Source organism: Bombus fervidus, chromosome 1, assembly GCF_041682495.2.
Source record: "Bombus fervidus isolate BK054 chromosome 1, iyBomFerv1, whole genome shotgun sequence".
In the NCBI taxonomy this organism is placed as follows: domain Eukaryota; kingdom Metazoa; phylum Arthropoda; class Insecta; order Hymenoptera; family Apidae; genus Bombus; species Bombus fervidus.
In genome coordinates this window covers 3,796,447-3,818,924 of record NC_091517.1, presented here as the reverse complement: position 1 = coordinate 3,818,924, position 22,478 = coordinate 3,796,447, and the positions used below count along the sequence as shown (strand labels likewise).

Sequence of the window (22,478 nt, the reverse complement as noted above, 5' to 3'; positions counted from 1 at the left end):
ACGTCGTTACTTAATCTCATTAAAATTTAATCCAATTTAAAAATATTATATCTTTGCAGCTATGTTATATTAAAATTTTCTTTTAGCCGCACACAAATATTATACGCAGATTTTTGTAAAATTCTACAGATTCATACCGTCAAAAACATCCGTCACATACTTTTTTCTATTGCATCCCCATGTTCTACATTTTCAAAAAATCTCCATGTTCTATGTTTTCAGAAAATCTTTATAATCGTCCTATGATAACTTTCAAAATATTATATGCTGGTAAGTTCGGTTTAGTTAAGGATATTCTACTAAGATGCTTAAATATTCAAGTCACGCGGTACATAATAAATTCGATGCATCAAAACGAATCTAGCGTTACTAGCATAGCACGTGCTGCGGAAAGATTCGCACGCGTTGAAGACACGTGTTGGAGCAGGGTGCAAGCATTCAAATTAGCGAAGAATTTCTCACCGGTCGGGAACCGCCCTTTATATCTCAATTACGCTTATATTTCCACATCGTTCCATTGACACGTGTCATAGCTTAAAACCATAGCCACGATGGATTCGTCAGTGTTCAGTCTGAGATTAACAAACAAGGTGATTACGTCCTTTAAAGTCTACAACATCGGAGAAACATATAATTTCAATTATGTATAAAATTATCTTTAAATATTTTTAAAACTGTTGTACGTTATAAAATAACAATAAACCACTTATTCTTATTATAATATTAATAGCGCTAGAGGTATGTTAAATTTGCAGAATTTTAAATTTGTGAAAAATTTTAATTAAAAGAAATTAAGTAATTTGTAAACTATAGTATGATATAGTTAAAATCATAATAATTTACTAACATTATTATAATATTAATATTATCGTTTATATTGAATAGAATTTAAATGTAAAGATAGAGGCTTATAATCGATCCTCAAACTCGATTAGAATAAACTAGGATTCCCGTGTCAGTGGGAAACCAGTTATGATATCTCAATTACGCATAACTTTTACACGATGGTAGGTGAACACGTGCACCCCGGTGTGAAGTTTCCCGCTATCAATTTCTCAGCCGTGCTACCCGGTGATAAATGCACGTGGCTGTGGCATTTAGTCGCATCTCGGTCTTCCTGATCACGTGCCGACCAGAACGTGCACGTGACCGTTATTACACACCACGTTAATTCGCGATATCCTACAAATCGAGGGAAGAAGATCAATTGGCGGTTTCAACAAAACAATCTTCTATCTTTGTATCAATGAAATTATTCGAGAAGCAAATTAAAGTAAAGTTTTAAGAATTATAATGTTTAATACTTCTTTTCAAATTATATTTTTGTTTACAATATTTGCGTCTATTCAAATGTACCATCTATAGATCTTAGAATTTTCATTATTTTTTTATCACAAGCTCTATATGCTTACTAATATTCTCTTTTATCAAAATATATTATTCTGCAGACTTAACAATAAGTGAGTAGATGCACGTCCATGTGCACGCTTTTTCAAAACCTTTCAAGGAGCACTCAAGACGACACGCGGCACTTTAACCACAAATGACAGAATTACCGTTCTCTCGTTATTATTCTTCCGCCTTTTTTTACCGAGGTGTTATCTGTGAATAATCCGTCCTCGAATCAACGACTACGACGAGCAAAACGCGCACGTGTCGGCGTGCAAGAGGGATGCGTTTTGAGTCGCGTGGCCGGCACGTGGCGATAACTCGAAACGCTAAAGTGCGGATAAGGTTGATTGGCTGGAAAGGACCGTCAACTGGGGTTGGGCGTGATATGATATCCTAGGATGCTTCGTGGTTTGTTTAATTCGAAGAAAGTTTGGGTTTGACCTAGTAATTGGTAAGGATAAAATCTAAATAAATTTGAAAGCCATGGAAAACGAAATGGTTTGAGTTTATTGTGAAATAGAATGAAGCTTTCATTCTCTAATTCTTAATTTTGGAAACGATTTATGACAAACAAAATTTTCTATACTTTCTTATGAAATATCATGGAGCTTTTATTATACAATTCTTAATCGTTTTTATCTCAACGATATTTTTAAATTACGAATTTTTACAAATTCTAGGGATTCAAGAGGATCAAGAGGCTTTGTCAGTCAGCATTCAGAGATCTCAATTTAGGGAACAAGAATAGTTCCCATAATCCAGAAATTTTGTGACAGTTCACGAAGAGAAATTCGGGGGTGCTGTCCTCGTTAGTATCGTTAAATACCTTGAAATTACACAAGCGGTGGTCCATAAAGGTAGCACGCACCCCAAAGTCACGTTTTTCGATGCATTAAAATTGATTCGCCACACTAGTCGCGACTAACCACGCTGTTCTTACGTCCCTTGTTCATCCCTCGTTCTCGTTACCGCTGGAAGACATACATGCCCGATCGCTACAGTTGTAACACTATCGACCAGAAAATCATTTTCCGGGTTGTTTTTTATGTTTACCCTGCGGAAGCAAGCTTTTAAAAATATCCTACGACTTATTAAACTTCCAATCGTTTCCGGATGCGGTAAAAAAGCTGCCAGGTGCGAGATCTCTTTTTGCGTTCGTTCCACTTCCGCGTCGATAGTTCACTTGAATTCCGAGGTACATCAAACTACTATTAATTTTTGGAATTTATCTGCTTCAATTTTTGGAGGTTTTTTTTCTGACTGCACTTGCATTTTTATGTATTTTTTTACGAATAATTTTTCATGCGTGCTTAAAACTTTTCTAGTGATCTCATATATATAGATTTTTAATTTACTCTACGTATGACTTTTTATGAATTATTTATACTTCTTTATGAGTACAGGTTTCTACGTAATTGTAAAGCTTTCAAAATTCCTGAAATATAAGATATAAGGTATTTTATAGCTTTCCAACCGATGATTCGCGATTTCAAATTTTAAGTTACTAACAAATGTGTCAGTTTTGTAATGTATCAAAATCTATTAAAATCTCTAATATCAACAACTACTGCTTAACATTCTCATCGCCATTTTCACACGAACCTCTACGTTCTCACAAACCGCTGCTTTCGGTCATTTCATATTTTTCCATAAAATTTTTCGGGACCACCCCGCACTGGAGGCCACACTGAAATCTTGGTGAAGCGTGTGCCCATTTCACGGTCGTTTCTTGCAGTATGCTACCCTTGAGAAACCAGTCGGCGTCTTTGAAATTCACCACTTCGCGGCAAACATCACAGGCAAACCGCGAACGACGGATTTTCGCGCTTTTGACTCTTCAAGAATATTACTTTTAGCCGATTTTTACGATTTTCCCCCAATTTTTCAATCATAAGCAAAACATCATAGTAACAAAATATATATCGATTCTTTTCGATTTCAAACTATTCTTTGATCCATCGTGCGAGAGATGTATCCTGAGCGTGAGATTCTCGAGAGTGAACTTCCTAATTTCATTTCATAGAGTTAGTTTTTTACAACGAATTTTGAGTAGAGAGAGCCGCTCGCGTCCGAATAACGGAATTTTGTTGAATGGGCACCCAAGGGAAACAGGAAATCGCGGTTGGGATTTATAGGGCTCCCGTTACGTTCTCGTTAGTGGGGAAAAGGGTTCGATAATATTGAACACCTTTTCATCCTTTTTCCCTCTTTACATGGTATTCATACTTTCTATACTCTATACAATAAATCATAATTGAAGATTACAGAGAAAAATCCTGATTAGTACATTTTTATTAATTTTCTTAATATCATTTCATGACAAAAAGGGAATATCTGAATATAGAAGAGCTAAATATGAAAAGAATCTGTTAAAGCGAAAGATATAGTTGACAAAATTTTGTTAATGTTAAAACAAATAATATTTTAATATTATTACAACAAACAATACTTCTTGTACAAACAATTACAACAATATTTTTACAAACAATCTTTTTGTTACAAACAATATTTTTTAAGCCTATGAAGAGGCAAATAGTCCAAAAAATCAAATAGAAGAACAATTCTGATAGCATGGGACTAATTGTACAAGTTGCTGAATCTTAAAACAATCTCGCTGTAAAAAATGTCACATGTTATACCTTTTTCCTGAAGTCTTCAATTGTACATATCTACATGAAATAAAGTAGACTTTAAAAACTCTGACTTTTTACAAATATTTCAGATTTAAAAGACTATGGAAAGATACAAGTGTATAATGCTTAATGAGAATGGATAGCGGTGCCATACTTGTACGATTTTAGAGATTGCTAAGCGCTGAAACTGAAGCCTCAGCTCGTTAATGGATGATTAAGTGCGGTAATTATCCTCAAATAATGTGTCTGGCAGTCGACTCTTATCTTGTGTTACAACATTAAAAGAAGATTAATCCCAATTATCTTGTTAATCATCAGAATTATATTTTCTCGTGTTTAATTTTCAAATATTTTAGTGGAAGAAAGGAAAACACGAAATTAATTTGCTTTTATTTAGAAATGATATAATTTCATGACGGAGTAAAAGATGTAATGTACAGCTAATGGCAAAGAAATTTTTAACACCAAAGTCAAGTCGCGATTTAGCTGCAGCTAGTGCGGCTTGTTCGACGAACCGTGACCCGGGTATAGATTATCGGGTCGTATACGCTGCGATTATTATGAAATAGTAATGTAGCGCAGGGCCGTAGTCTACGGAGGGTGTCGAGGGAAAAGGGGTGAAATCGCGGTGGGGTCGAAGGCACATGATCACAATCAAAACACACGCCGGTGTACTCGCAATCGGAACACGTCACTTCTGCGTTTCCGGTGGTGCTCAATATCCGTTGCTCGAATTGATCAGATAATGAAATGAAGTCACGGAAGGGTGCTAATTATGGAGAAGATTGGCGAACGAATATTTCTTCTTGACGATTTTGTTGCTTTTCGTAGTTCAGCAGTTTCCTTCCTGGCTTGAAGATTGTAGGAACCTTAAACAATTTTTAATGAATAAATATTTAAAGTTTTTAAAATACTCTGGACAGCTCCGGATTATGATTGTATGAGAAGAATAAAGTAAGATGTGAACATTTTCTTAGAAAGATAAAATTTCACGAGCTTGGATCGAATAGTTTAGATAGGAAGTGATAATTGATGCAGGAAATTCCCTTGATCATTCGACGGCAATCAAGCTCGTTATCGTTCCCTGAAGGGATGATTTCTTTAGTAGACTATTCTTTTGATATGAACAGAACTTCGTTTCCTTCCCTTGTTTTGGGTAGTGACGGAATTGAACCTATCAGACAAATTTATATTAAAATAACCATCAGAACGTATTATTAATCTAACATACGTTAATCCTTACAAATCTAAGTAAACATTAAAGGTAAAATATATAAATTAAGACACACGTTTTACTCAACAAATTAATTATTTAATAGCTTCTTATGAACTGATCCTTTTTCTATTAGAAGTTTTCCCCATTTATGATAGAAACAGTTTGCAAAATTGTACTTCATGTAATTTCTGTTTTAATCAATTCTCCGTGTATAAACTTGTGTGATCATAAGAATAGGTTTTAACGTTGGATTTTGATCCGAGTATCGGAAGGGTGGAAATCCCATCGCTACTTGCAAGATACGATATGAACTGCCAGTTGGACTGTATAAAAATAAGAACCACTGCGATTCGTACATCGAGCACCATAATACGGCCAGATGGCTCGTTGGATCTCTTCGGTGATGGTGAACACGTCGGTGAACCTCGTTTCGTCAGTGGTCGTGCATCTATGACGAAAAGATGTAGGGTGTAACAGGAGTCGGTCACGAGTGCGAATTCTATCATTGTTCCAAGAAAAAAGAGCTAAACATCATCATTGAAAATCATTTTCTATATTTCAATATTACAAACTAATATTAAATGCTAAAATTTCATATATAAATGGAAAAAATTACCCGCAACTATAATACGGTATAAATTCATCATTTAAATATATATGCTCTGAGATATATTTAGAGATATATATATGTATATATATAAGGAAGACAAAAATATATCTCAAAATAAATCGAAGTTCTGCAAACTCGATCAAACGACCAATACGACAGACTGTGCTGACAAGATGGTGGAACATTCCATCTACACCCCGTACATTCGTCGAGCGTCGTACACGCGTCTAGTTCTTTCCCCTTGTGGGTGATGACGCACACAAGCAAGCTAAACAATAGTTAAATCAGGCTGAGGGGTGGATAAGGGGTGCTGTGGGTGTTTAATGAGCTGCCAGCCAGTGACTGAACGGGGGTACAGAGAGACCGAATGGGGTATCGGGGAGGTCGAGGGATTTTTGGGGTGCGAGGAGGATGGTGAATCTATGGGGCACGAGCTACGGCACCACTTGACTGTTTATGGGACCGGCACCGTGTAAAGTGTTGAAATAACATTACATATGTTTAAGTGGAGCCTAGCTGGTGTTTTACATTTTTGTTGGTAAAAATGAACATGCGATCTATTAAGAGTAATAATATAATTTTTATGAAAATAAGAATTTACTAAATTAATAATTTATAATTCGTATGTATTTATAGTATATTTTACATTTTCTCGTTGATAAAAATGAGATTATCTGTTGATAATAATCATAATTTTCGTGAGATTAAAGATACAAAACTTGGACAAAAAGTTCTATTGGAATGTAACCTATAATATTGCATTACTAATAATATACAGAGAATAAAAAATATAAAAAAGTAGATATTGATATTTCACCATGTATAGAAGTTAAAAGAAGATTCCGGAGGGTCTACAAGAGCTCTTTAATGTTGGTTAACTGACCGCTGACCTAAGACCACATCGATCACCTGAGCATTCACGAAAGTAACGCTACCGTGAAATTAGGCTACTCCTCACCTATTGAACCACCTTGAGGAGCCTCTATTCACCATATTAAGTTACTATTTGCCGGTAATTTCAAAATCTGAAGGGCACACCGATCATGATATTGAGTTACTATTTGCGGACGATTTGAAGAATTAGGGAAAACCGTTTAGTCCACAAATTCATGAAGCTAGCCAGTTCAGGCGTGCAATATGAAACTCTATATCCATCACCGTTACCTTTACTGTTGTTCGAATGATTCTTACTAATTGCCTCAAACTTCTAGAATTACTAGAAAATCAAAATCTTTCATTGTATAGTTTCGATTCATTTTTTTCGATTCATTTTTTTCAATTAATTTTAAGCTCTTTCTAGGCGAAATTAATAAATTATTTTGATTAACAATTGTGTGCAATCTTTGAAGTAATGCGAATGGAACATGGATAAATGCTTAAATCAAATGTATTTTCAGCAAGCATATAATCCTGCGTAAGCTCTCCCTACAAGCCCAATAAAACGCGCGCTCCTACGAATGCTTCACAATGACGTTAAATCAATGATTTGTCCAACGATCCTTCGACACGGATTTTAATCCCGGTTTTACATGTGATTAAAGGCTGGTCCGAGCGTCAGACCGATTGACGTTATTAATGAATGATGTCAGTGGAGTATATTAAATACGGAGAAAATCCTATTATGAGTTTCAGAATCCTAATACTGCAAACATATAAATGTAACTCTACTGTTAAAAAATTACAAGTTTACTACCAAAAAGGTAGACATGAAAATTGAAGTTTTACCGAAGAATTTATACAGATTCTCACGTTATAAAAATTATTATTGTATAAGCGCAAACGAAAAAGTGTAAATTTTCTATTAAAAAACATACAAAGTTGCTTCGAAAAGGTAGATACGACAATTAAAATTTTACGTAGAATTCATACAAAGTTTTATGATACAAATCTGTTATAAAGGTATAAAGACAATATAAAAAGTTGAATATAAAAAATATAAAGACGTATGTGTTCATTAGTTATATAGTTACCACGTACCATGAAAGAAGGTTTCTTTAACAGTGAGGAAAGGGATCGTTAACGTTATCGTCAATCGCTCGGCATTCGATGATTCCCGATCGACTTTGGAGGACTCGTTGCTCCCTGGACCAGTAATCCACGTCATTCCGGGATGAATGCCTGGCTGGCTCGGGCATTCTTCAAGTAAATTATAGTCTTGAATGGCAGCGCGGTGGGGGGTTGGTTGGCACGCGTACATTGGGGTACACCTGCCCCCCGTAGACATCTGTCCCCTATATTTCCATCGCTAGAGTCAAACCATGGCGTGCAGATTCTCGGCAGTTGTTGTCAAGTTCTCATTAACGACTCGAAATGTTATCGAACCTTTACCTCAATAATTTTTTGCATATCTTGTCAAAACATCTTCCTTGGAGTGTTCTTAAATATCCGCACGTGTGAAAACAAGAAATAACTGCATATATGAAAAGAAGAAATATCTAGAATTCTACATTACATATCAAACCTTCAAATCATAAAAGCTATATAGCGAAAATTATTGCGTGCAATGTTTCGAAGAAAATAAGAATAATTTAAAAATACTTTTATCTACTAGATTTAATAAATTACTGAAATGTACTTTATATTATCACTTAATAAATTATCAAATTTAATTATTAAAACTTAATAACAAAAACAAACGAAACAATAGTTTCACTCCCATTTTATCAATACGGTACTATTATTCCCTTTTTCTTTACAACAATGCAGTTTAACAAACACCATCTCTCTGTAGGAAGCTTAACAATCAACTCTAGTCCTCATTAATTCAATTTATTCTTGCCAGGGGCGTCGATCTCCAGATCAAATAAGGCTTTCCATATTTTAGCGTGCTACCATGTACTACATAACATGTAAAAAGAAAGAGAGAAAGTGGAATAGACGTTGATGGTGTTCGCGGGGTGTGTCCCATGACGTAGTGGTCTAACCGGCATTGTTCGTGGTTTACCACAAAGGCCTGCAAATGCCAACTTGCTGTGAAAAGCCCACTACCCTACGCGTCACGTCTAAACAGATGCCGAAATACGATGCCGAAAGATGCTTGTCTGAATCTTCTTTTTACACCCTGTGCTATCTGTCGACAGTCTTTTGGGATAAATACGGTCGGGATTGGTCTGTTTCTTGATCGACGTCGTCTTTGTTCCTCCATTTAGATGTAATTCTCTATGGAATATTCTGCATAGTAGGAATAGTAGTGCTCCGCTATATGCACCCTAAGATTATTATCAAAAAAAATTTCGTAATTAGTTTTATTTTTTTTAAACCGTAGATAGAATAATTAAATATTTGATTAATTATAGACAATTAATAAAATTTGTACGAAGCAGATTGCAGATGTCTATGCATTTATGAGAAACTAAAATGCGCAGAAACACATAAAATATTCAAACTAATATTCAAAATAAATTGCATTTTATCATTCTTTTCTTAATTTGCCTTTATAAAAATATAAATTTCCATAAATGTCCGTAGTGATTAATACCAAGTAAAAAGGTTTTCATATTTATTAACCACTTCAAATATTCAATCCATCACAAAAGTAGAGCGTTATAAGAACATGTCATCATCAATCTTCAGTGAAACATTCAGACCACCCTCTCTCTCTCTCTCTCTCTCTCTCTTCCTCTTTTAGATTTTCGAAATTACGTGGTTAAACTGACCTAAGATTTTTCAAAGGTTTTCGTGCAAACTTTCGACTATTTCTATTTATATCTATGTTTCGAAAAGCAGTGCAGTCGGATAATTATTCCATCAGATGGGAGTTTCCGTTGTCGTAAAGCATCCTGCCCATTAATCTTCGATTAAGCGTTCACCGATCGGTCAAGGTAATTTCACGAATTTTCATGAATTAGGAAAACCCGTCTCCCCCTCTTTTCTTACTCGTGCTACGGTACCCCTGTACGAGACTGGTCGGGGTCTCCACGGGGGAGCACCTCTGTCAGCCACCAGTATGTCACCGTACACACCAGCGCCCCGGCACAATGAGGGCCCTGAACGCGATCGATATGTGCACTCGTCGGAAACGACCCAACGAAAGGTCGATCAAAGCGAAATCACTGCGCTTCGAAATGCAGCAGCGACGTTTATGGCCTGTAAAAAATTCCTCGTTGAATCTTTGTTTAAACTGTACTGCCTCGTCGTCGTTTGCATTGTTTGGTTTGATTCTGCAGGCGTGCGGCTTGTTTCAGTTCAATGAAAGTTTCGTTCGAAGATCTATTGCTCGCTGTTTCACACTGCCAGTTTCGTTACGTATAGCGGTCCTCTGTTTTTATAAACAACTCTGAACATATATCGATTCCTTGTGTTTGTTAATATTTGAACCGTTTGGTAATTGATCAATTTTATAAATCAAAAAATATAAAAAATACGATAATGTTACAAAATGTATTTTTTAAATTTACCTGAGAATTTTCTATTTTATCATCTTCTTACATTAAATGAACTTATGGAACTAAGTCGTTTATTTTTGTAAAACTGAATATTATTTATAAATTTGTATAATAAAATTAAGAAACTAACAAAAAGCGGAGTTGATCAATTTGGCTTTTGAGAAACAGAATTCTGGATATATTTCAGTTGATCTGTGTTTGAACGTATACAAATATTTGCAAATTATATCAACAAATAAAAAAGAACAGATCACAAGCATGCTTTCTCACATTTAATAAAATGTAAAAAATATTAATTACGTATGAAAATTGGAAATTACAAGTTATATGGGAGTAATTGTGAAGGATAAATCAGTCGTGTTTCCAATTTCTTATTTTCTATCGTTGCAACCCCTACAGTTGGAAGCAGTTACGGGGTGCAAAGGCCACGGCAAAAACTGATTGAATCCCCCCAAAATCCAACACCTTTACGGAATCTAGCCGTCTGTTACGCTGTGCACACAGTTATATGTCGTGGACATAATGGTTCCATTGAAGCATTACCATTATTGGTGAGATTTGGGGAAACGATCGAGCGTGCTAACGGATTCGTCACAGCTTGCAGCCTGTTTGCAAATAAGCCTTGTATACGAAATTATTGATCAAAGGATGTTGTGAAACCGCATCGGCTATCAAAAATATCTTTCTCTATCACTTCGTCTTCCTGTAGAATTATATGTTGAGGATATAATCGATAGAAAATTATGAATATTATAAATTACAAATATTCTTTCATAAATTGAATATATATAGATAAATGTTAAGTCAGTGATAAATTACTAAACTTAGATCTTCATCAGTGATATCAGTGAGATCAGTGATAAATCTGCTAAATTTAAAAACAGAAACGAATTTCGTGATTCAGTACCATACAGATATCATACAATAGTAAAATTAATGAACTGGAGAAGAAATCGATCAATCAGCAAGAAGCATCGCTTTCAGAAAGGACAATTTCCATAACAAGTAGAGGTAGGTGTTCCATTTTCAGAACACAGTAGCCAAGTGTTAGAAAAATAAATAGGCGAATTCGATCGTTCGATCAACTAGAGTGCAAAGGGGATGAGGCTATCAAAATAACCGTCGAGTTGTTGAATTCGTGATGGAAAAATAACATTTTTCCACTCTTCACTCCATCAGATTAATCCACTTTCTCGATAATATTTATTCGTGCACGAAAATTGCGAGATTTCTGCGTCCAATGAAATTTTACGTCGCAATAGAAATTTCTCTTTATCCTTAATTTCTAAATGTGTTCAGACACTACGAATACGATATGTGAATTGCGATTTAAAGGGAGATTATGGATAAAAGCTGAGACAACAGGTTACCTACTAGGGCTGATTTTTTCTTTCGTCTGACCGATTTCGAATGTTTTCAAGTCACGTCCGTCATGTAATCCATCGGATTAGACGGGTAGGCGTAATTTCAGGCGCAACTTGTGATACATCTGCCCTGCAGTGATTCCTACAAAGGACACGTGCCCTAGCACGTGCTCATTCATTCTTGAACAGGACTCCATTCCTGCAAAGTGGCTCAAGCATGCTCGTTTGTAAGACGATAACTGCTTAATCGTAGCTGTACTGTTTGCGGATCCGTTTCGTCCCTTTTACCGATCTCTTTATCGATGATCGAAAACGTGGTTTATCTACGATCATTCGTATATTGTGTTATCTATTTGACTGATATTTGCATTAAAATATTGTGTGTAGTATCGTGTTATATATTTGATTGACGTTTTCTTATGGACAAAATTCATTGGAATGTTACATATAGTTAATTATTTCATTTTTTAATTATTTTAAGCAATTAAATTAGTTTAAGTTGAAATCATATTGGGGGTAGTCGACGAAATAAATAGTAAAAGGATAAATATCTAGGTAAAATATGATTTATTGATAAGATATAAATTCTGTACAATATACATATATTCCCTGAATCGGCAATTTCACGATCCGATAAGAGCACTGGCGGAAATGTATGTTTAAATACAATAATCTAGAAATAAAGGGTGAGATCAAGTATTCGAGATCAACCTAAGAGCATCAATGACTAGAAAAGAAAAGGAACGCGATATTTAGTACGTGTTTCTAATTATACTACCTTGATTTTTTTTTTTTTTTTTTTTTTTTATAAGACAAGAAATAATGATAAATATGTTTTCGAAGAAACGACGATATTATCAGTTTGCCTAACATTAGACCTTAATGCTAATAATTCGTTGTGAATAGAATGCTCTCTTACAAAGTAAATAACGATCATCTTACGCACTGGCCTACTTCTTTTTACAATCACGTCGATTATTTAACGCGAATTTATCTTGGACGACGTCTGTTCGACATCCGTGTAATGATATGCAGGTTTCTGTAAGATACAATTATTAGCAAAATATATTCGCCTTGCTCGTAAGTTGTGCTGCATGCTTTTATCTATTATACTTGTTATTGGAACTTTGTAGAATGTATAAAAAAATTCACTAAAGCATGGAGGATTAAAATTCTTTGGTCTTCGATTACTAATTATCAAGTAGAAACTTAAGGTTCGATTAGATCTCAGTACTTTAAGTTTAAAATTTTTGTTTACAGAAACGTTACTTAACAAATCATTAGTTAGTTAGTTAGTTAGTTAGAATTTCTGCAATTGCCAATTTGCTAAATTTATTAACTTCACTGTATAACACTGAATTCACTACTGAACATATGCAATTTCTGGAGCATCGTTGCTCATTACAAAGGTACAATGGCGGCGATGACTCATGCGACTCGCGATTACTGATATATCTATTCCGCAAGTACTAAATTCATTTCGAAGCTTCAAAAATACTGACCCTGAAAATTCCTTCAATTCGTCCATAAAATTTCTTAGGTACACACTTCTTCTAAATCGTCATCTTTGACACATTAACTTTTTCTATCTGTCAACCTTTTCTCATATATTATCATAACCACTTGCTTTAAACGATTGCCTGTTCGTTTATAAACTTCTTCGATAATGAAAAAAACTATGAAAGTTCATTTTCTTACAATCATTTTCATTATCACCCACCAAAGTGCTTGAAAACATCCACGAGCTAAAAGCTACCTAAAGACACTGATACATATTATTATGTCCCATATGATGTGGCGCAGGAAGTTGATGCTGCGCATGATACATCCTCTGATCATAACACTGCTGATACTGCATCGGTGGACTAACACTCTGATCGCTATAGCAATCGTACTCCTGCCATTCGGGCACGAATCTTTCCTGAGGATAAGGAAAGACAGTATGCGACGGTCCAAGCCGCTTCTGCGCGGCTACAGCACAGCTTCCGGTCGAGGAGGTGATCATGTTTCCATTCTCACTGATACTGACCGTCACGTTACCCACGTTCACTGTGATCTCGCCTGCCTCGGAATTCCCCAACGTCTGTGACAGCGCCCAAATATAGTTGTGGGCGAAACGGAGGGTTTCGATTTTCGTGAGCTTCGTGTCTTCCGGAAAGGTCGGCAACGCCATCCGGAGACGTTCCAAGGCGTCGTTCAGTGTGTGCATCCTGTGCCGCTCGCGATCATTCGCTTTTATTCGACGGTTCCTTTTCAGCCTGAGCACCTGCGGACGAATCAATGGTTCCTTGTGATCATTTAGCCTCCTCTTTTTGTCTTCCGGCTTTTTGAAGAATTCTCTTTGCTCGATCTCTTTGCGATGGGTGAACGTTCTTTTAGATAAGGGAAGTTGGGCTGAGCGTAGGTAGACACGTCCGCTTACCTGTGTGGGACTCTTGCACCGTGTGTTTCGGGTTTTCTTCCGTTTTCCTTCTTTGGCTGGTGGAAACAGGGTGTCTGATTGGACCTCGTGCTTTGGCGATTCGAAGCTCACGTCGAAACCGGAGTCCGAGGAACTCGAGAGCTCGTCGAAGCCGCCTTCGCTGCAGAATGAATACTCCGAGGACATGCTGTGCAAGGTTTCCTGAAAAGATACTCCAGTATTGTGTAATTTTTTATGAACAATAGCTTTGATTAATGAAATAACAAATTTTCTTATTTGATGAATAATAGTTCTGTTTAATGAAATGATAAATGCGTGACGTGAATAGTCGTTAAAGATATTCGAATTCTTCTATATCTAGTTCTATATTAAACCCGTGATTTTTCGTTATTCTATTTGTTCTGTAGTTCCACATTAAGTTTACGAATTTATTCTTATCTTATTACTCCATTTCTTCTATAATTCTAGATTAACCTCTTAAATTTATTCTTTTTTGTTTTATTTTGTATCCATAATATACCGAAATGCTTAGATATTCAATCAAACGTTCTAATTGCGTCGTTCACTGACGCAACAATTGACTAACGAAGAGTTATCTTACCTAATAAACTTGTTAGCTCAATGAAACGATCCTCGTAGAATTTGTCACCTCAATCGATCACTTCATAAAGTCTAACTTCCTATTAAAATTTTATAACACGATATGCTAATAATATGGAAAAGTTTTTGTCACGACATAGCCGAACGTTTGGTGTGCAGCGTGAAAAAGGAAATAAGAAACGAGAACTGTTCTATGCTGGGTACAATTTGGTACTGTGAAAGTGGCATGGGGCTCTTAGAGCATATATACCGTCCCGGGGGTATTTTACCCCCTCCATAAGGGCGGTCCGCCGTCTATGGGGCACCGTACCAAGGGTTCACCCCATAATCACGACGTGTAGGGGCACCTAACGTTCTCCCCACCACTCTCTTTGTATGTATTAGACGCGTGCCATGGCGATGTAGTCGTCTAGTTGAGGAGATTAGAGGTTTTTAGGGCGATTACACTTCTTCATGGAACTCATGCAAGGACGATTTCGTTTCGTGGCGTGTTATTGAAATTTCTATGGTGAGGATATCATGGTCACTTGATAAACGTGTTTTACCTTTGTGTATAAAGATATTAATTCTTTCTTCTGATCTACTGTTATGTATCGCTTTGTCTCTCGTGATTTTCATATTAATTATTAACATTGATTTTTAACAATAATTTTAATTTTAATATAAACTTTATTGACTAACTGACTAACTCTCTTTTCTTATCTACAATGACTTACATGTAATTAAAATACTGTTTTCTTACTAACATGATTCATATCTATTCTTTTCAAAAATCTAGTAAACTTTATTGATTTCTGTGTCTCTGATATGTGATAATCTGTCTAATGTACTATCATTCCTAACTCTAAATTATTTCAATTAGTATTGAATAATTCGAATGTGATAAAACTATTCTTTTTTGAAATTATATTATAAGACAAGAAATTGCGCCGTTATTTCTTCAGTTTGTAACCAGGCTTTCTATGCTGTATAGCGGAATATCAATAATAAAGGCGCGTTTGCTGTACTGTAATGTGATGAGTGAATATACGAGATTAATCAAATACCTCTTACCTCGCTTATTATACAAAAAAGTGAAACTCAATTATCCTTCCGTTCACCACTGTCGACTTTCACTGAAATTTTCACCTTCGCAACCTCGTTGAATACTGTCCAAGGATGTACGGTTGGAAATAAGTGAACGATAATCTAATAAAACCAACTATGGCCATCTGTCACATTTGCTAATCAGCTGATAATACTCGAACATCACTATAGAAACGAATAGGTAGATCACCTCTGATAAACAAGCTTCCAATCGACTGTGAATTTTACAATTAATCGGTTTACAATAGCTTTTTCAATGAAATAAATTGTTGCAATTGTTAACAAACTTTAATTTAGTTTGCTTCTATAGGTGTATTTTCTTAAAAATATATCTTTATTAAAACATTCTACATAATAGTATTTTTTATTTTTCTTTTTTTTTTTCATAAATTTCCAATTGTATCATTAAACGTAAAAAAGTTTGACATATCGCAGCTACTTGTTTCATCACGAATGTCCGCGGGAAATATCGGCAATTGCACGAGAGTACACACTCACAGTTTCCAGCTCCCACGAAATATCAGTGTGCAGTGTGCACAGGGATCACCGGTAGCACGATAGGAAAAGCATTAATCAATGTTTTCTACAAGTATTAAAGTTTATCAATCTCCGTCATATTATTTGACAAGTTATGTAATCAACAATATCTTTCAGTATTAATCGCGTATGATTGGAACATCGTGTCTACTGTTTGGCATGAAGAGGTATACGAGTAATATGCAAGATTGATTCGTAAGGGAACGAAAAATATCAGGATCACGTGTGTTTACATAACGTTTTGTTATCGATAATATATTCGCGTATTCAAAGTGAGTAATTTATCCAATAAACACGAGCAAATTGTGATTTTCAAGCCAGTGTTCCATTGATATTTACAAGGTTGGCATATCTTTAGTAATAATTCAACGTAATGTGTGTTTTACAATTTATAATTTACATTACTTTGGTATTTCTATTATAATTCTTGACACACTTGAATTAATTATTAATTTATATTAACAGTTGGCCCTACATTATAATTTTCTTTATCTCTCAAGGATTACTTATCCTGTTTTTCTTATTTTTGTGTCAAAAGAAAAGCTTGAACCTATAACTGACCTAACAGTGCTCCCAACTTTCTTTTTTCTTCGAGCGATAACAGTTTCTCTTCTTCGGATCTTCACTGATGCACGATAGCAGTTTAAAGCACGCAAGTACGTAATTGCACCGGTAGCCGGCTGTTAGTTTTTTACCTCTAATTTCTTTCCTATCGTAAACGGAAAACAGATAATGATTCGTTTAATGAACGAAAATTATGAAACAGTTACACCGTAAGATTTACATAATTGCATTATCTGGTCATCGAGCGTTCGAACGCGATCGTTATTCATTCGAGCGTTTGAGTCTTTTTGTTATAATTTTCTTCTTGTTATAATTTTCTATAAAATCTGTTCTTTTCATAAAAGTTTATTCTCATCAACACTTAACATTTCTTCCCGTTATAAGTCCTTAAGTATATTAAAATAAGACTACTATTTGATATCTAATAATTAGAATAGAATTTTCTGAAGCAGTCGGTAGTTTATTGCTTACATACGTTTATTCATAATTATACTAAGTTGTTCATGTCAAGATTCTACCCTCTAAAGATAAAATATGCTGTAGCGAGCCGATCGATTTCGAGTGCAAACCATCAATGCGATTGATGATACGTGATTTGCATGATACGCTTTGATACGATTCGATCGACTCTATTGAACTGACTATAAACGAAAGCCGTGTATAATACCACTTTTTATGCACCTCATTTGCATTTAAGATGCTCATCAGCGCCATTGATAGTGCAACATTAGACGAGAGTCTTTTAATGAATCTGCTTCTTTGAAAAGTTTACCGTAATTTCAACTTAAAAATTATATAATATAAAATACTTTACGATTAAATAGAAACATTTATATTCGATAACTAAATATGCAAAGTTTTCACGATGTTATGAATTTTGCCATTTACGTTACCAATATAAAATATTCTAAAAACTTCTTGTACAACGGTTCAAGTAAAATCTTTATTACCTAGAAAGCGGTTTATGATAGATCGGTTTGCAGAGTAGACATGCGAAAGTCGACTTTTGATAAACATTCATGGTACTCTTAAGAGCAGAGAAACTGGCATACCGTGAAATTGCCGTTTTAGTGGTAAGTTCGTTCTTTATAACTTCTCGCCATTTACATAAATCTACGTGAATACGAATTTTATAAAATTGCGAATTTCAGATCAAGGAAATTCCGTAAAACATTCTTTAAATTTTCTAGAGATTGAAACATAATAAAACGATTGCAAAATTGGTTCCAATAAAATATGTACATGAAAATGTAATAATCCATGTGAATATAAATCAACTAAAACTTTGAACTTTAGATGAAAGAAATTTGATAAAACATTCTGTCTGAACATTTTTTCTAAAGAAATTAATTCTTAATATCTTAATTTCTCAATCCAGAACGTTCTGGAAATTGGAATACGATAGAATATTTAAAAAGATATTGTTTCTAGTAAAATATTTACACAAAAATGTATCAGTTTATAGAAAGTCGCCTGAAATCCAAAGTCTGCGACTGATCTTTATTTTTCGAACGACCGTCGACCCTTAAAATACCTACCCTCTGCCGCAAAAGGCTCCGATCAACCCTTTTTTCACACTTAGAAAATTCGTGCCATTTCGTCGATAAAAGGACGCCGTGAAATCGATGCCGTGTCAGACACATGTTCGATCAGGCCGCGGAAATATTGGGAATTACACGAAAGATTTGCTGCAGGGTGCGTGCAGAATCGAAAATCAAATAAAAAGGAAACGGGGCGTGAGGATATGTACGACAGTATCGAATGCTAAAAAAGGGTTTGCGGAAAGCTGCCGAAGCGATTCGCTCTAATTGGATAATTTATCGGCTATGGCAATAAATAACGTCTCTCTTCTCGATCGCGCAAACGCCTTTTTACGGATTATTCATCTTCCTCGTTTCATTTTACCAATCTCGATGATTGATAGAATTTATGAATTGGAATATGTTCATGGATATGTTTAAGTAAATATGCAATATTAGATTATTTAAAAAGTTGGTAGTGAAAATCCTTTTTTAACAGGAGCAAAATTTTATCAAATATAACAGAGAAAAAGAAAGATAAAGAAGAGTATTTATTATTTGGTAAAATTCACAGTAAAATAATCCTCCTCAAATCCATTACATAACGATTGTTAAAGACGAGACGATCCTTTCAGTATACAATAGTAATATTTACATAAATGATTAATTAATAAACTTCTAAATGTAATGTAAGTTTGAGATGTATAGAATTAATATCTTCAATGGTGCAAGGTTAGGCAAGCTTCGCCATAATAAAATCGATCTCCTTAAAAGGTTTCGCCTGGAAAAGGCGCGCGTCGTGAGAAGTAGGTTAACTAACTGGCAACACCCATGTTTCATATAGTTCACGGGAGTTTTCCCAGACCTGTAACGAGCTCCGACGGATAGAAAGAGAGAAGATCGCAGTCGATCTTTGTATAAGCTATGTTTTATCCCACGACTTTCTTCCTCTTACGACAATACGACCGTCTATGAAGGGGCAGACGATTGCATGGTTGTCATTGTCTTACACACGATGTCAATGATTACACAGTTACGTTGATTACACAGTAATGATGCTGTAATGAGAAATTAGATTCAAAGAAAACATCTGTCTATCGCCAACGCTACATGTATTGATATTTCTTTTAGATTTTCTCAGCGCAGATGTGTAATAATAACGATTTGATGTATTTGTGTCCATCTTGATTGCTTATTTATATGTTTTGCTTCTTTACGTCTGTTATTTACTTACCACTTTTTCTTACGTGTTTATATTCTTTGTTTGTTTACAATCTTTTTTTCTATCCCAAATTCTCTGTTTATACTGATATACATTTATACACTCCGTATCAATCATATACATGATTATACAATAATAATAGCAATAATAATAATATACGCTTCTGTTCTTTATTTTCCTGCTTTTTTTAATTTATTTACATTCTTTATTCGTTTCCTTATATAAGAAAAGAGTAAATTGCGTATCTTCCCACTTTTAAATATGCGCTAAAGGTGCAGCTAGTAAAAGTATGAGAATGTCTCGACCTTCAACGCTAGCACCTGTTATTTGCCAACAGATTGCTTCGTACTTCTTCATCGCTAATGATAAAAATCGAAGATCTTGAAATGAAGTAATATCTTTGTTTTCCAAAAATCATCGTCTTATTGCAACCGATCCTCAGTTCCCATCGAAGTGCTTCATCCATCGCCGGAAATCATTTTTTCAGAAAAGAGAAACAATCTTTGTCCGACTTTTCAAAGTCGATACTTTATCGTCAGAGGTGGAGCTGTTCGCCTCGGCCTTTGGTAACTGTACACGTCCCCTTCTCGTCTTTCCAGCAACGTCCTTCTTTAGCTACCTCGATCTACTCCTCTCTTTTCTCCATTCGTGGCCTCCTTCTAGTTAATCTGTTTGCACGACTTTTGCTCCAATCGCGAATCTTTCTATTTTCTGTTCACCTAAAAAGAAAAAAAGAAGAAAGACAGAAATATGACTGCCACAACTCGATTAATGTAAGTCAGTCTTACATTTATTCTTTTTCATTATCAAAACGTATAGTTGACAGGATAATTTAATCATTATAATACAATTAATAATTCAGTCATTCTAATGTAATTATTGAACTGTTCCGATAACTGAAGATTTTCATAACGAAGAGATATTTATCGGCATACGTCATTTTTCATGAAATTGATTGACTTACACTGTCTAACTCTTAAATCCTCTATATAACCTACATATAATAATTAGAGAAATGAGTACTTAACACGTGGAATGCTACGCGAGTTTTACATATTTTGTCCTGGGAGCCGCAATGAATTGAGATATACTACAATGCACAATAATATTTAATCTCTACAAGATATTAATCTCTACAAGATATTGTATCGAATATTAATATCATTATATTCGCAATGCTATTTAAGTCATTCACATTATCGAAAATTGTTTATCCATAAAATTTATCTTACCTGAATAATTCTAAAAAATTGAATTACGTGGACCATTGATGACCACCGTAGCAGTTATCCTGTTAAAGGAAGAGTTCACGAGTCATCTCGTTCACATCCTATCGGGAACATCCTCCTCCGGTGGACTGTGGTGGTCCTCTCACTTTCTCGCGCGATCTCCGTGAGTCCTCTTTTTCCGCGTCCTTTCGAGCCCCCCACCATTGCCACCACCAGTCACGTAGGTCAAAGAAACGGAGAGAAAAAAGGAGACTGCAGGGTGGCCCAGCCGCATTTGAGCGTCGCTCCCCTATAGCCTACGCTTGTTGCGTTCTCACCTCCGTATCCTGGACAGGACCTTTTGAACCGGCTCGATGAGAAAGCCGCGAGACGGAACGAGGCGGGCGCGAACCCGCTCGGCGCCGCGCGCGGTCACGCTTGTCGCGTGCGCACGTGTGCAGTTTCCATCGTGCGCCATCCACGGTCTACATAATATATACATACGCGTTGCATTCAGCTACATCGAGTTGATTCCTTCTTCCTGAATAGCATATACGTAACGATGACGCATGGAGTATGATAAAACTATTCTTGAGTACGGAGCCTCACGAAAGTATTGGAACACTTGTCATAGAAAATTTCTTACGGCTGTTACGAAGAAAATAGAACTTAGTGAAACAAATATTCGAAACAAGGAGAGGTCCATATTATTGTGCCCTTGAATATAAATGTTGTTTTAGGTTACAAGGTCTAGAAACAAAAGAGCTATAAATAGATTTCTTGTTGTAGCCTTTCTCTGTTTCTTTTCTTTGTTTCTTGTAGCCTTCAGCTAGATCTATACACGAAGGTTAACTTTTTGGTAATGTCCTTTGCTATAAATATATGAACGCGCTCCCTATTACCTTCTATTGTATTGTAACACTGAAAGAGTGAGGATCTGGATCAGCATACACTATACCTGTACTTATACATATACTTATTTCAATATATTTTTCTATTATAAATTCATTCACTCGTTCCTCTATCAGTCAACTTCAACAGAAAATTTCAATACGTAGAAATATTTAAGATATAATATCCGGAGCACGGAATACTAAAAAATATATTCGAAATATCCAAAGTAAAGTACTCGTTGCAATACTAAGATAATGAAAGAAATATTTATTTAAATTTTCTATTTATAGTTATATTAATATCAAGTATCTGTATAAATATTTGCAGACCGGCTATAAATTTACCACATATAAAATAGCATATATGATGTATTTAACTAATTCAATCTATAATTGTATGAGAGCTACAATTTCAAAACATAGGATTATTTATTTCATTCAATTAAATCCACCGATGATAATTAACAGAGATATGCTGCTACCACAACCAAATGCATTCTCTGGTGCATAAAATCTACAAGCCTAGAACCTTGTTAAAGCTTAATTCTTCTAAAACTTCTACATAATTACGAGACCACCTAACACTTCGTACAACATTCTCTATATTTATACACATAAAAAAAATTACGTTCACGATATCTCAGGGCAATTACACTTCGTTTATACTTTGCTTATCACTGACTGGCTTGCGCAGTCTCGCGAAGGAAGCGTTTGAGCAAGGGTCATTATCTCTAGCAGAGGCTGAAATCATCCAGGAACGTGTGTCTTCCTCGTTTTACCGGTCTTGCCCTTATCAACGATCAAGGAGGAATACGTTGCGAGACGT

General features: G+C 35.3%; 1 protein-coding gene across 2 annotated transcripts; it reads right to left on the bottom strand.

Annotated features, from left to right (window-relative positions):
• Positions 1-12,268: 12,268 nt before the first annotated feature.
• Tap (basic helix-loop-helix neural transcription factor TAP) lies at positions 12,269-15,779 on the bottom strand. Of its 2 annotated transcripts, none has more exons than XM_072003979.1 (3): positions 15,676-15,779; positions 14,023-14,223; positions 12,269-13,866 (listed from the first exon to the last, which is right to left on the bottom strand). In XM_072003979.1, exons 2-3 carry the CDS (start codon positions 14,206-14,208, stop codon positions 13,357-13,359), a joined length of 696 nt encoding a protein of 231 aa, XP_071860080.1. In that variant the 5' UTR covers positions 14,209-14,223; positions 15,676-15,779; the 3' UTR covers positions 12,269-13,356. The 2 variants fall into 2 exon arrangements, with proteins under 2 accessions (XP_071860080.1, XP_071859991.1); XM_072003890.1 differs by lacking the exon at positions 15,676-15,779 and adding an exon at positions 14,624-15,050.
• Positions 15,780-22,478: the final 6,699 nt, after the last annotated feature.